At 40.6% G+C, this 12,694-nt stretch overlaps 1 protein-coding gene across 1 annotated transcript in view; it reads right to left on the reverse strand.

Annotated features, from left to right (window-relative positions):
- Positions 1–12,694, reverse strand: part of DYNAP (dynactin associated protein) — a 32,006-nt gene that overhangs the window by 8,350 nt on the left and 10,962 nt on the right. Inside the window, exons 5-7 of the mRNA XM_073681227.1 lie at positions 10,191–10,344; positions 3,035–3,144; positions 852–965 (exon numbers count right to left, since the gene is read on the reverse strand). Coding sequence (XP_073537328.1) covers positions 852–965; positions 3,035–3,144; positions 10,191–10,344 — 378 coding nt within the window. The remainder of the gene's footprint in view (positions 1–851; positions 966–3,034; positions 3,145–10,190; positions 10,345–12,694) is intronic.

Raw genomic sequence — 12,694 nt, forward strand, 5'->3', positions numbered from 1 at the left:
CCTTCCTGTAGGTTTCGTAGGCATAGATACCACAATCTCCTTGTCTTTCCCTGTAAATGATTTAGTACTATCTCCCTGTCTCTCCTATAAATTATATAGGCACAGATACAACCATCTCCTTGTCTCTCTGTAAATGATGTAGACTCAGACAGTACTGCCTCCTTGTATTTCCCTGTAAATTATTTAAGCACAGATAGTACTGCCTTCCTGTCCCTCCTGTAAAGTATGTAGGCACAGATACCCACAATCTCATTGTCTTTCCCTGTAAATGATGTAGTACTGCTTCTCTGTCTCTGTTGTAAATTATACAGGCACAGATAGTACCATTTCCTGGTCTCTCCCTGTAAATTGTCTATGCACAGACAGTACTGCCTCCCTGTCTTTTCTGTAAGTTATATAGGCATATGTACCACAATCTCCTTGTCTTTTCCAATAAATGATTTAGTACTATCTCCCTGTCTCTCCTATAAATTATATAAGCACAGATACAACCATCTCCTTGTCTCACCCTGTAAATGATGTAGACTCAGACAGTACTGCCTTCCTCCGTCTACCATTAAATTATGTAGGTCCAGATAGCACTGTCATCCTCTCTTTACCGGTAAATTATGTAGATCATCATAATATTGCCTCCCTGTTTCTTTTAGTAAATAATGCAGGTGCAGATAGTACTGTGTTCTTGTATCTCTCTATATGTAATTTAGGCGAAGATAGTGCTGCCTTTAAATGTATATAGCATGTTGTATAATATCACACATATAGATAAAGGGAGTAATCCCCATATGTGTAGCCATTAGTGCAGATGAATGGTCCTGGTGACCATTGTCCCGATCTCCTGCATGGACACTTACTTGGCCACATCCGCTGATGACGTATCCCATCTCATGTGCATTGAAATGGAAATGCGGCTGCCTCAGACCGTTTGACTTTATTCGTAGGGTACCCAGGGTAAGGGTGTCATCATGCTGGAAGACAAAAAATACATGTTCTTAAAAATCCTCCGTAAAAAGGAGAGAGAACTTCTGAAGTTCACCCAGATCCAGACCTTCAACACCAAAACTTCACCTTCACATCAAGGGTGCTAACCACTAAACCACCCTAGACCTCCAGGGATAATAAATATTAACCCATAATCTTCCTAGACCACCATGAATAATAAATAATATTACTACCCATTTTTTTTTTTACGCAAGACTTGGAATTACCTACAGAAGTACTCTAGACCACTAGGACTATTACCAGGACTACAATCAATAACCTCTAGACCTATAGATATTAACCAATAATCACTCCAGACTATCTTAGATAAAAATAATATTACTACCCCATTCTTTACCCGGGACCAGTTAATAACTGTTATACCACTCTGGAATATTATCAGGACTACCATCACTAACCCCTAGACCTCCCAGCTTAATAGATATTAACCAATAATCCCCCTAGGTCATCATGGATAATAGGGATAATAGATAACATTATTACTCCCTTCTTTTTCCTAGACCAGATATTAACTGTTGTACCACTCTTGTCCACCAGGAATATTGCTAGGATTACCGTCACTAACCCTTAGATCTCCCAGGATAATAGATATTAACCAATAATCACCCTAGACTACCATGAATAAAAATAATATTATTACCCCTTCTCTTTACTGTAGACCAAGATTTAACCAGAAAACTACTTTCTAGACCACCAGGAATATTACCAGGATTACCATCAATAACCCTTAGATCTCCCAGGATAATATATATTAACCAATAATCCCCCTAGACCACCATGAATAATAGATAACTATATTACCCACTTCTTTGCAATAGACAGTTATTAACTGTTATAGCACTCTAGACCACCAGGAATATTACCAGGATTACCATCGCTAACCCTTAGATCTCCCATGATAATAGATATTAATTAATAATCTCCTTAGGCCACCATGGACAATAGATAACGATATTACCCCCTTCTTTACCCTAAACCAGTTAATAACTATTATACCACTCTAGACCACCAGGAATATTACCAGGATTACTATCACTAACCCTTAGATATCCCAGGAGAATAGATATCATCCATTAATCACCCTAAACTACCATGGATAAAAAAATAATATTATTATTACCACCTTCTTTACCCTAGACCAAGAATTACCTGAAAAACTACTTTCTAGACCACCAGGAATATTACTAGGACTACTATTACTTACCTTTAGATCTCCCAGGATAATAGATATTAACCTATAATCTCCCTAGACAACAATGGATAATAGGTAATATTATTATTATTATTACTCTCTTCTTTACCCTAGACCAGGTATTGTTACATCACTCTAGACCACCAGGAATATTACCAGGACTACCATCAATAACCCTTAGATCTCCCAGGATAATAGATATTAACCTATAATCTCCCTAGACAACAATGGATAATAGGTAATATTATTATTATTATTACTCTCTTCTTTACCCTAGACCAGGTATTGTTACATCACTCTAGACCACCAGGAATATTACCAGGACTACCATCAATAACCCTTAGATCTCCCATGATAATAGATATTAACTAATAATCCCCCTACACCACCATGGATAATAGATAACAATATTACCCCCTTCTCTACTCTAGACCAGTTAATAATTATTATAGCACTCTAGACCACCAGGAGTATCACCAGGATTACCATCACTAACCCTTAAATCTCTCGGGATAATAGATATTAACCAATAATTCCCCTAGACCACCATGGATAATAGATAATATTATTATTACCCTCTTATTTATCCTAGATCAGGTATTAATTGTTACATCACTCTAGACCACCAGGACGACCATCAATAAACCTTAGACCTTCCAGGTTAATAGATATTAACCAATAATCCCCCTAGACCACTATGGATAATAGATAACATTATTATTACCCCCTTCTTTACCCTAGACCAGGAATTGTTAGATCACTCTAGACCACCAGGAATATTAACAGGATTACCGTCACTAACCCCTGGGTCACCCAATAAAAAATATGCAGTGTAGCACTTACTGAATTGACGGATTCACTGTAGATTTTCTCGGTATCATTAAGGCCAACCCCATTTTTGCGGTAGCGAGCCCACTGTATGGTTCCTCCAGGGAAGATGAACTCTCTAGACCCTGAAATGTACCACATATATAAATATATGCATGAGCCAATCGCAGAGAAACGGTTCCATAAACGTAATAAAGGTGCTGGAAATTTATTCATACAACTCGACTATAATAACGGCAAAAAGGGTAATTGCCCCGGGATCAAAATTTCAGAAGCGTTCAAGGATACCTGGAAATAGTCGAGCGCTGCTCTGAAGTTGGCCATTTTTTATTCTGTTTTTTTGCGACCATCGGGGGATCCAGTGGTGGGATCCAGACCGATTTAACAGTTATTATCTATCCATTTATTAGCGGATAACTTATACAGGTTGGAATACGACTTTTAAGTTTTTAGACGCCTATTACCCCACCCCTCCTTCCCTGCAACACAATGGCGAGGAGCCCATGAATCGTCATTGTTGGAAGCCATAAGCTGAGCTTCATACGAGATCATCATTTTACCCGTATGCTGCAATTCAGTGGTATGGCAGTACGCAGAACAAGCGATCAAGTACAAAATAAAGAAAAAAAAAGTTTTAAAACATATAAAAGAATTTTAAAAATTCAAGTAAATTAAAATAATAATTAAAAAAAAATAAATATATATATATATATATATATATATATATATTTATATATCCATACAGTGGGTACGGAAAGTATTCAGACCCCTTTAAATTTTTCACTCTTTGTTTCATTGCAGCCATTTGGTAAATTCTAAAATGTTCATTTTTTTCTCATTAAAGTACACTCTGCACCCCATCTTGACTGAAAAAAAACAGAAATGTAGAAATGTTTGCAAATTTATTAAAAAAGAAAAACTGAAATATCACATGGTCATAAGTATTCAGACCCTTTGCTCAGTATTGAGTAGAAGCCCCCTTTTGAGCTAGTACAGCCATGAGTCTTCTTGGGGATGATGCAACAAGTTTTTCGCACCTGGATTTGGGGATCCTCTGCCATTCTTCCTTGCAGATCCTCTCCAGTTCCGTCAGGTTGGATGGTGAACGTTGGTGGACAGCCATTTTCAGGTCTCTCCAGAGATGCTCAATTGGGTTTAGGTCAGGGATCTGGCTGGGCCAGTCAAGAATGGTCACAGAGTTGTTCTGAAGCCACTGCTTTGTTATTTTAGCTGTGTGCTTAGGGTCATTGTCTTGTTGAAAGGTGAACCTTCGGCCAAGTCTGAGGTCCAGAACACTCTGGAAGAGGTTTTCATCCAGGATATCACTGTACTTGGCCACATTCATGTTTCCTTCAATTGTCCCTGCAGCTGAAAAACACCCCCATAGCATGATGCTGCCACCACCATGTTTCACTGTTGGGATTGTATTGGGCAGGTGATGGAGCAGTGCATGGTTTTCTCCACACATACCACTTAGAATTATCACCAAAAAGTTCTATCTTCGTCTCATCAGACCAGATAATCTTATTTCTCATAGTCTGGGAGTCCTTCGTGTGTTTTTGAGCAAACTCTATGTGGGTTTTCATATGTCTTGCACTGAGGAGAGGCTTCCATCGGGCCACTCTGCCATAAAGGCCCGACTGGTGGAGGGCTGCAGTGATAGTTGACTTTGTGGAACTTTCTCCCATTTCCCTACTGCATCTCTGGAGCTCAGCCACAGTGATCTTGGGGTTCTTCTTTACCTCTCTCTTCAAGGCTCTTCTCCCACTATTGCTCAGTTTGGCTGGACGGCCAGGTCAAGAAAGACTTCTGGTGGTCCCACACTTCTTCCATTGAAAGATTATGGAGGCCACTGTGCTCTTAGGAACCTTGAGTAATGCAGAAATTCTTTTGTAACCTTGGCCAGATCTGAGCCTTGTCACAATTCTGTCTCTGAGCTCCTTGGGCAGCTCCTTTGAGCTTATGATTCTCATTTGTTCTGACATGCACTATGAGCTGTGAGGTCTTATATAGACAGGTGTGTGCCTTTCCAAATCAAGTCCTATCAGTTTAATTAAACACAGCTGGACTCCAATGAAGGAGTAGAACCATCTCAAGGAGGATCACAAGGAAATGGACAGCAAGTGACTTAAATATGAGTGTCTGAGCAAAGGGTCTGAATATTTATGACCATGTGATATTTCAGTTTTTCTTTTTTCATAAATTTGCAAAAATTTCTACATTTCTGTTTTTTTCAGTCAAGATGGGGTGCAGCGTGTACTTTAATGAGAAAAAAAATGAACTTTTTAGAATTTACCAAATGGCTGCAATGAAACAAGGAGTGAAAAATTTAAAGGGGTCTGAATACTTTCCGCACCCACTGTATATATAAAAAAATAATAATAATAATTTAAAATAAAAATAATTAAGAATAAGAAAAAAATAAATAAATAAACACATTTGGTTTTACCACGTGCACAAAAGTCATATCCACCAAGATATAAAGTTCTATAACCCGTACTTTAAACACTGTAAAGCAAAAAATTACAATTAAAACACCAGTTCCCTCCAAAAAAAATAGTAAAAAGCAATCAAAATGGTGTTTGTACCCCAAAATGAGATCCTATAAAAAAGTTAGCTCCATACCTTAAAAAGAAAGAATCATTCACAAAGTTGAAAGATAAAAAAAAGTTTTTGTGGAGTCGTGAAAAATGGCGAAAATAGAAAAGTTATGGTTTTTGAAAGACGGGGAGGAAAAAACAAAAGCGCAAAAATATATTTTAAAAAAACTGTCCACGGCAAGGAGGGGTTAATGCGGGTCCTAACACAGTTTATAAAGTTTTAAAAAGTTAGAAAAAGATACATAGACGTTTAAGAGGACGACCTGACACAAAGTCACTGGAGATGCTCCGACATGAGCTGCTCATGGCCCAGAATATCCTGAAGAAGGTGAACTAAGGAGAAGAAGGTTTATCAGCCCCCACATTTGGGGTGAACAGTGTAGGATATGTTCTGTACCACTGCCGCCGGTACAGAATGTGTGTCAGCGGTTTCGTGAAAGGTGAGACAATATTACATGAAATAACCCAACATCTGCTTCTTTTCATCTAAGAAAAGAGAGACATTCACATTTTCCAAGAAATGTAGCAAAGAAAATATTACAACACATGACCTCGACCTCCATCAGTCTAAGGATAAAGCACATTTAAGTTATGGGCAAAAATAATAATAATTATTTAAAGGGATTGTCCAGTTTGGAAAACTCATTTTTATATTCCCAATTAGGGAATTCTGAGTTAATAGAGAAGGATTTGTCTGTTCAAGATCATCATCTCATGGCCAGGCTGGCAAGTGATTCCAAAGAGCATCTCTCTCTCTGGAGGACCTATCCTGTTCTGCATTGCTCGGACAACCCACTGATGTGAATAGTGTAATACTTAATTTCTCCTGCGGTGTCACTGCAGGGAAGTTAAAGACTTAATACCAGGTATGCCCAACGATCACGCCTGATCAATGAGATCAGGTGTTATGAAGGGACCCTCTTAATATGTTGGGAGAACCCTTTTAAAGTACAATTCAAGCCTTTACCTTTTAAAATAAAAAGAAGAAAAAACACCAAAAACCCCAAAAACTCAAACACTGCGGGTAACTCACAAGGACCCCCCTACTTATTGTTGGCTACTTACTGTGACGACCCGAGTGAAGACCTGAGAGACCAGACCCAAGTGAAGACAGAACAGACCCAAGTGAAGACCTAAGAGACCAGATCCGAGTGAAGACCTGAGAGATCGGAACCAAGTGAAAACCCAAGAGACTAGACCCGAGTGAACAATCAAGAGACCAGACCCAAGTGAAGACCTGAGAGACCAGACCCAAGTGAAGATCTGAGAGACCAGACCCAAGTGAAGATCTGAGAGACCAGACCCAAGTGAAGACCTGAGAGACCAGACCCGAGTGAAGACCCAAGAGACTAGACCCGAGTGAAGACCCAAGAGACCAGACCCAAGTGAAGTCCTGAGAGACCAGACCCAAGTGAAGACCCGAGAGACCACACCCGAATGAAGACCCGAGAGACCACACCCGAATGAAGACCCGAGTGACCAGACCCGAGTTAAGACCCGAGAGACCAGACCCAAGCTAAGACCCGAGAGACGAGACCGGAGTGAAGACACAAGAGACCAGACCGGAGTGAAGACTCAAGAGACCAGACCCGAGTGAAGACCTGAGAGAAGACCCAAGAGACCAGACACTAGTGAAGACCTGAGAGACCAGACTCTAGTGATGACCTGAGTGATGTGGTTTGGGAGCAGGAAACATACAGAATTACAGTATAAAAACATGATTTTTTTTTCCAAAAATAGCACCACACCTATCTATAGGTTATGTCTGGTACTGCAATAAGTTTTTTTTTTTGTGAGACTGATTTGCAACTCCACAAACATTCTGTAGGCATGTGTGGTGCTGATTTTTTTGTTTGTTTGTTTTTTTAAAAAAAATGGGTAGTCCTCTTTCAAAAACCTTTTTCCCATAAGTTCAGTTTCCTTTAATAAAATAAACTGAGTTTTACTTTCCCTCCCTGGGTCCAGCGCTTAGGTTCCGTTATTTGGCTGTAGCGTTGACTTCACATCAACATTGCTGCATCCAATCACTGAGCTCTGCTGATGAAGAGGCACAAGCCGTTGAGCACAGTGATTGTCTGCAGCGGTGTCAACGTGGTAATCACTGTAGCAGCCAAACAACAAAGACTACGGCTGCACCAGAGACTCAGTATTAGAGCTGGGAGGGTAAGTAAAGCACAAATGTGTTTTGTTTGTTTTTACGATAATTGAGCCTATAGGAAAATGTTTTTTTGAAGGAAGACAACGCCTTTAACACTATTGACGTGTCTCAGCTTAGATTTCCGCCAGGTTGTTGGTGTGCCCATTTCTTGTAGACGCCAGGCTGAGGTGGGTACTATCGAGAATATTTGGTGAATCGGCTAAAGGATTAAGCACATAGTTGCCAACAATCCTGAATTTACTAGAACTTTGAAACATTTTTGGAAACAATCATACAAAATTTGGGCCAAAAATTCCACAATAAATCCCACCCAAAAATAGTAACATAGTAACATAGTTTTTAAGGTTGAAGGAAGACTAAGTCCATCTAGTTCCACCCATAGCCTAACATGTTGATCCAGAGGAAGGCAAAAAAAAAACATGTGGCAAATACTAAGCTCCACATTGGGGAAAAAAATTCCTTCCCGACTCCATACGACAATCAGACTAGTTCCCTGGATCAATGCCCTATCAAGGAATCTAGTATTTATAACCTGTAATATTATACTTTTCAAGAAAGGCATCCATGTCCTTCTTAAATTTTAACAGTGAATCCCTCATTACAACATCATGCGGCAGAGAGTTCCATAGTCTCACTGCTCTTACAGTAAAGAATCCGCGTCTGTGATTATGATTAAACCTTCTTTCCTCCAGGCGTAGAAGATGCCCCCTTGTCCCCGTCCTCAGAGTAAAAAGATCAGTAGAAAGGTCTTTGTACTGTCTCCTCATATACTTGTACATAGTAATAAGATCACCCCTAAGCCTTCGTTTTTCCACAGTAAATAACCCCAAGTGTAATAACCTGTCTTGGTATTGCAGACCCCCCAGTCCTCTAATAACTTGGTCGCTCTTCTCTGCACCCGCTCTAGTTCAGCTATGTCTTTCTTATACACCGGAGACCAGAACTGTACACAGTATTCTAAGTGTGGTCGCACTAGTGACTTGTATAGAGGTAAAATTATGTTCTCCTCATGAACATCTATGCCTCTTTTAATGCATCCCATTATTTTATTTGCCTTTGCAGCAGCTGCCTGACACTGGCCACCAAACGTGAGCTTGTCGTCCACCAATACACCCAGGTCTTTTTCAGTTACAGTTTTGCCCAGTGTTTTACAATTAAGGATATAATTATACATTTTATTTCCTCTGCCCAAGTGCATTACCTTACATTTATCCCCATTAAAGCTCATTTGCCATTTATCATCCCAAGCTTCTAGTTTACATAGATCCTCCTGTAATATAAAATTGCCCTCCTCTGTATTGATTACCCTGCAGAGTTTAGTGTCATCTGCAAATATTGAAATATTACTCTGTATGCCCCCTACAAGGTCATTAATAAATATGTTAAAAAGAAAGGGGCCCAATACTGACCCCTGTGGTACCCCACTGTTAACTGAGACCCAGTCTGAGTGTTTTCCATTAATAACCACCCTTTGTTTCCTATCACTGAGCTAATTCTTAACCCACATACATATATTTTCCCCTATCCCCATTGTTCTCATTTTATGTATCAACCTTTTGTGTGGAACCGTATCAAAAGCTTTTGAAAAGTCCATATACACAACATCCACTGCATTTCCTTGGTCCAGTCCAGAACTTGCCTCCTCATAAAAACTGATCAGATTAGTTTGACAGGAACGGTCCCTCGTAAACCCATGTTGATATTGGGTCATGAGGTTATTCTTCTTCAGATACTCTAGTATATAATCTCTTAGGAAACCCTCCAGGATTTTACCCACAGTAGAGGTTAAGCTTACTGGCCTATAATTTCCAAGTTCGGTTTTTGTCCCCTTTTTGAATATTGGCACCACATTTGCTATACGCCAGTCCTGTGGTACAGACCCTGTTATTATGGAATCTTTAAAGATCAAAAATAATGGTCTATCTATGACGTTCCTTAATTCCTGCAGTACTCGCGGGTGTATCCCATCCGGGCCCGGGGATTTGTCAACTTTAGTGATTTTTAGACGCCGCCGTACTTCCTGTTGGGTTAAGCAAGTGACATTTACTGGAGAATTTTTGTTATCACTAATCATGTTTTCGGTCATGCGATTTTCTTGTGTAAATACGGTTGAAAAAAAATCATTTAGCATATTGGCTTTTTCCTCATCCTCATCCACCATTTCACCCAGACTATTTTTAAGGGGGCCAACACTATCATTTTTTAGTTTTTTACTATTTATGTAGTTAAAGAATATTTTGGGGTTATTTTTACTTTCTCTGGCAATGAGTCTCTCTGCCTCAATCTTTGCTGCCTTGATTTGGTTTTTACATAATAGATGGCCCGGCTTAACTTTGACCATTCGTAGATGAGAATGGGGTAGATCTCAAAAGACCCACAGGAAGCATTTACATTTAGTATAGGAGATATTTACCCTTCAAGTCGTAAAAATACTGCCAGACTTTGGAGTCACTGGACTGGACATAGCTGGCGTTCTGGATCAGTTCCACCAAGTTTTTGGGGAGATTTATCGCTTGATCTTCTTTCGGTTTCTTGAAGGTTCTGATGAAATTTACGCCACCTTCTGGCTAAAAAGTGTAAAAAAAATCACATATTATTATCAACTAGAGAAAGTCACTTCAAAGTAAGCTGCACATGTGACACAGAAGTCGGTAATAGGAGATATGGTCCTCTATCTCTAGATTATCCTGCCACATGTGCAACCGATGCAGCAGCAAGAAAGGGGCACAACTGCCACCCGAAAAGCAGCTACTGTCTATTGGATGGCATGTAAAGGACTGAGCTAATGAATTTCATGGACCATAGAGACATAAAGGGGGTTCTATGATGAGCTATTGGAAAGTAAGGGACCCATCTACTCTTCTTATACAGTGGTCCATCTACTCTTCTAGTACAGGGGCCCATCTACTCTTTCATGACAGGGACCCATCTACTCTTCTTATACAGGGGTCCATCTACTCTTCTAGCACAGGGGCCAATCTACTCTTCTAGCATAGGGGCCCAGCTACTCTTCTAGCACAGGGGCCCATCTACTCTTTCATGACAGGGACCCATCTACTTTTATTATACAGGGGTCCATCTACTCTTCTAGCACAAGGACCCATCTACAGATTTTGTACAGGGGTCCACCTACTCTTCCAGCACAGGGGCCCATCTACTTTTTCATCACAGGGACCCATCTACTCTTCTTATATAGGGGTCCATCTACACTTCTTACACAGGGACCCATCTACTCTTCTAGCACAGGGGCCCATCTACTCTACTTATACAGGGGCCCAGCTACTCTTCTAGCACAGGGGCCCATCTACTCTTTCATCACAGGGACCCATCTACTCTTCTTATATAGGGGTCCATCTACACTTCTTGCACAGGGGCCTATCTACTCTTCTAGAACAAGAACTACAAATTTTGCACATGGGCCCACCTACTCTTCTAGCACAGGGGCCCATCTACTCTTCTTGCACAGGGGTCCATCTACACTTCTTGTACAGGGGCCCATCTACACTTCTTGCACAGGGGCCCATCTACTCTTCTAACACATGGGCCTATTTATTCTTCTAGCACAGGAGCCCATTTACTCTTCTTGTACAGGGGCCCATCTGTTGTTCTGTCCCAAGGACCCATCTACAATTCTTGCAGAGGGGCCCATCCACTTTTTTTGCAACATGGCCCATCTACTCTTCTTGCACAGGGACCAATCTATTCTTCCATTACAGAACCTATCTACTCTTCTAGCAAAGAAGCCCATCTACACTTTTTGTACAGGGGCCAATATACTCGTCTAACATAAGGCCCTATTTACTCTTCTAGCACAAAGACCTAGCTACTCTTCTTGTACAGAGGCCTATTCACTCTTCTAGCCCAGAGGACAATATGCTCTTCTATCACAGCAGTCCATGTAGAGGGGCCCATCTACTCTTCTAGCACAGGGGCCCATCTAGTTTTCTAACAGGGGCTGATCTACACTACTTGCAAAGGGGCCCATCTAGATTAATAGCACATGGGCCTATCTACAATTTTTGCACATGAAATAATGTACGTTTTCTAGCAAAGGGGCCCATCTACACTTCTAGCACAGGGACCCATCTACAGATTTTGTACAGGGGCCTACCTGCTCTTCCAGCACAGGGGAACATCTACTCTTTCATCACAGAGACCCATCTACTCTTCTTATACTGGGGTCCATGTACTTTTCTAGCACAGAGCCTATCTACTCTTCTAGAACAGGGGCTCAACTACTGTTCTAGCACAGGGGCCCAGCTACTCTTCTAGCACAGGGGCCCAGCTACTCTTCTAACATATGGGCCTATTTACTCTTCTAGCACAGGAGCCCATTTACTCTTCTTGTACAGGGCCCATCCGTTGTTCTATCACAAGGACCCATGTACAATTCTTGCAGAGGGGCCCATCCACTGATTTTTCAACATAGCCTATCTACTCTTCTAGCACAGGGACCAATCCACTCTTCCATTACAGGACCTATCTACTCTTCTAGCAAAGAGGCCCATCTACACTTTTTGTACAGGGGCCAATATACTCGTCTAACACAAGGGCCTATTTACTCTTCTAGCACAAGGACCTCGCTACTCTTCTTGTACAGGGGCCTATTCACTCTTCTAGCCCAGAGGACAATATGCTCTTCTATCACAAGAGTCCATGTACAGTCATGGCCAAAAGTATTGAGAATGAGACAAATAGTAATTTTTCCAAAGTTTACTGCTTCATTTTTTGTAATGGCAATTTGCATATACTCCTGAATGTCAAAGAGTGATCAGCTTAACAGCAATTACTGTACTTGCAAAGTCAATATTTGCCCAGAAAATGAACTTTAACCCCCAAAACACATTTCAACATCATTGCAGTCCTGCCTTAAAAGGAGCAGCTAACATCGTTTTAGTGATTGATCCATTAACGCAG

This window comes from Phyllobates terribilis, unplaced genomic scaffold, assembly GCF_046119375.1.
Source record: "Phyllobates terribilis strain yellow unplaced genomic scaffold, ASM4611937v1 Scaffold_1__5_contigs__length_1240528914, whole genome shotgun sequence".
In the NCBI taxonomy this organism is placed as follows: domain Eukaryota; kingdom Metazoa; phylum Chordata; class Amphibia; order Anura; family Dendrobatidae; genus Phyllobates; species Phyllobates terribilis.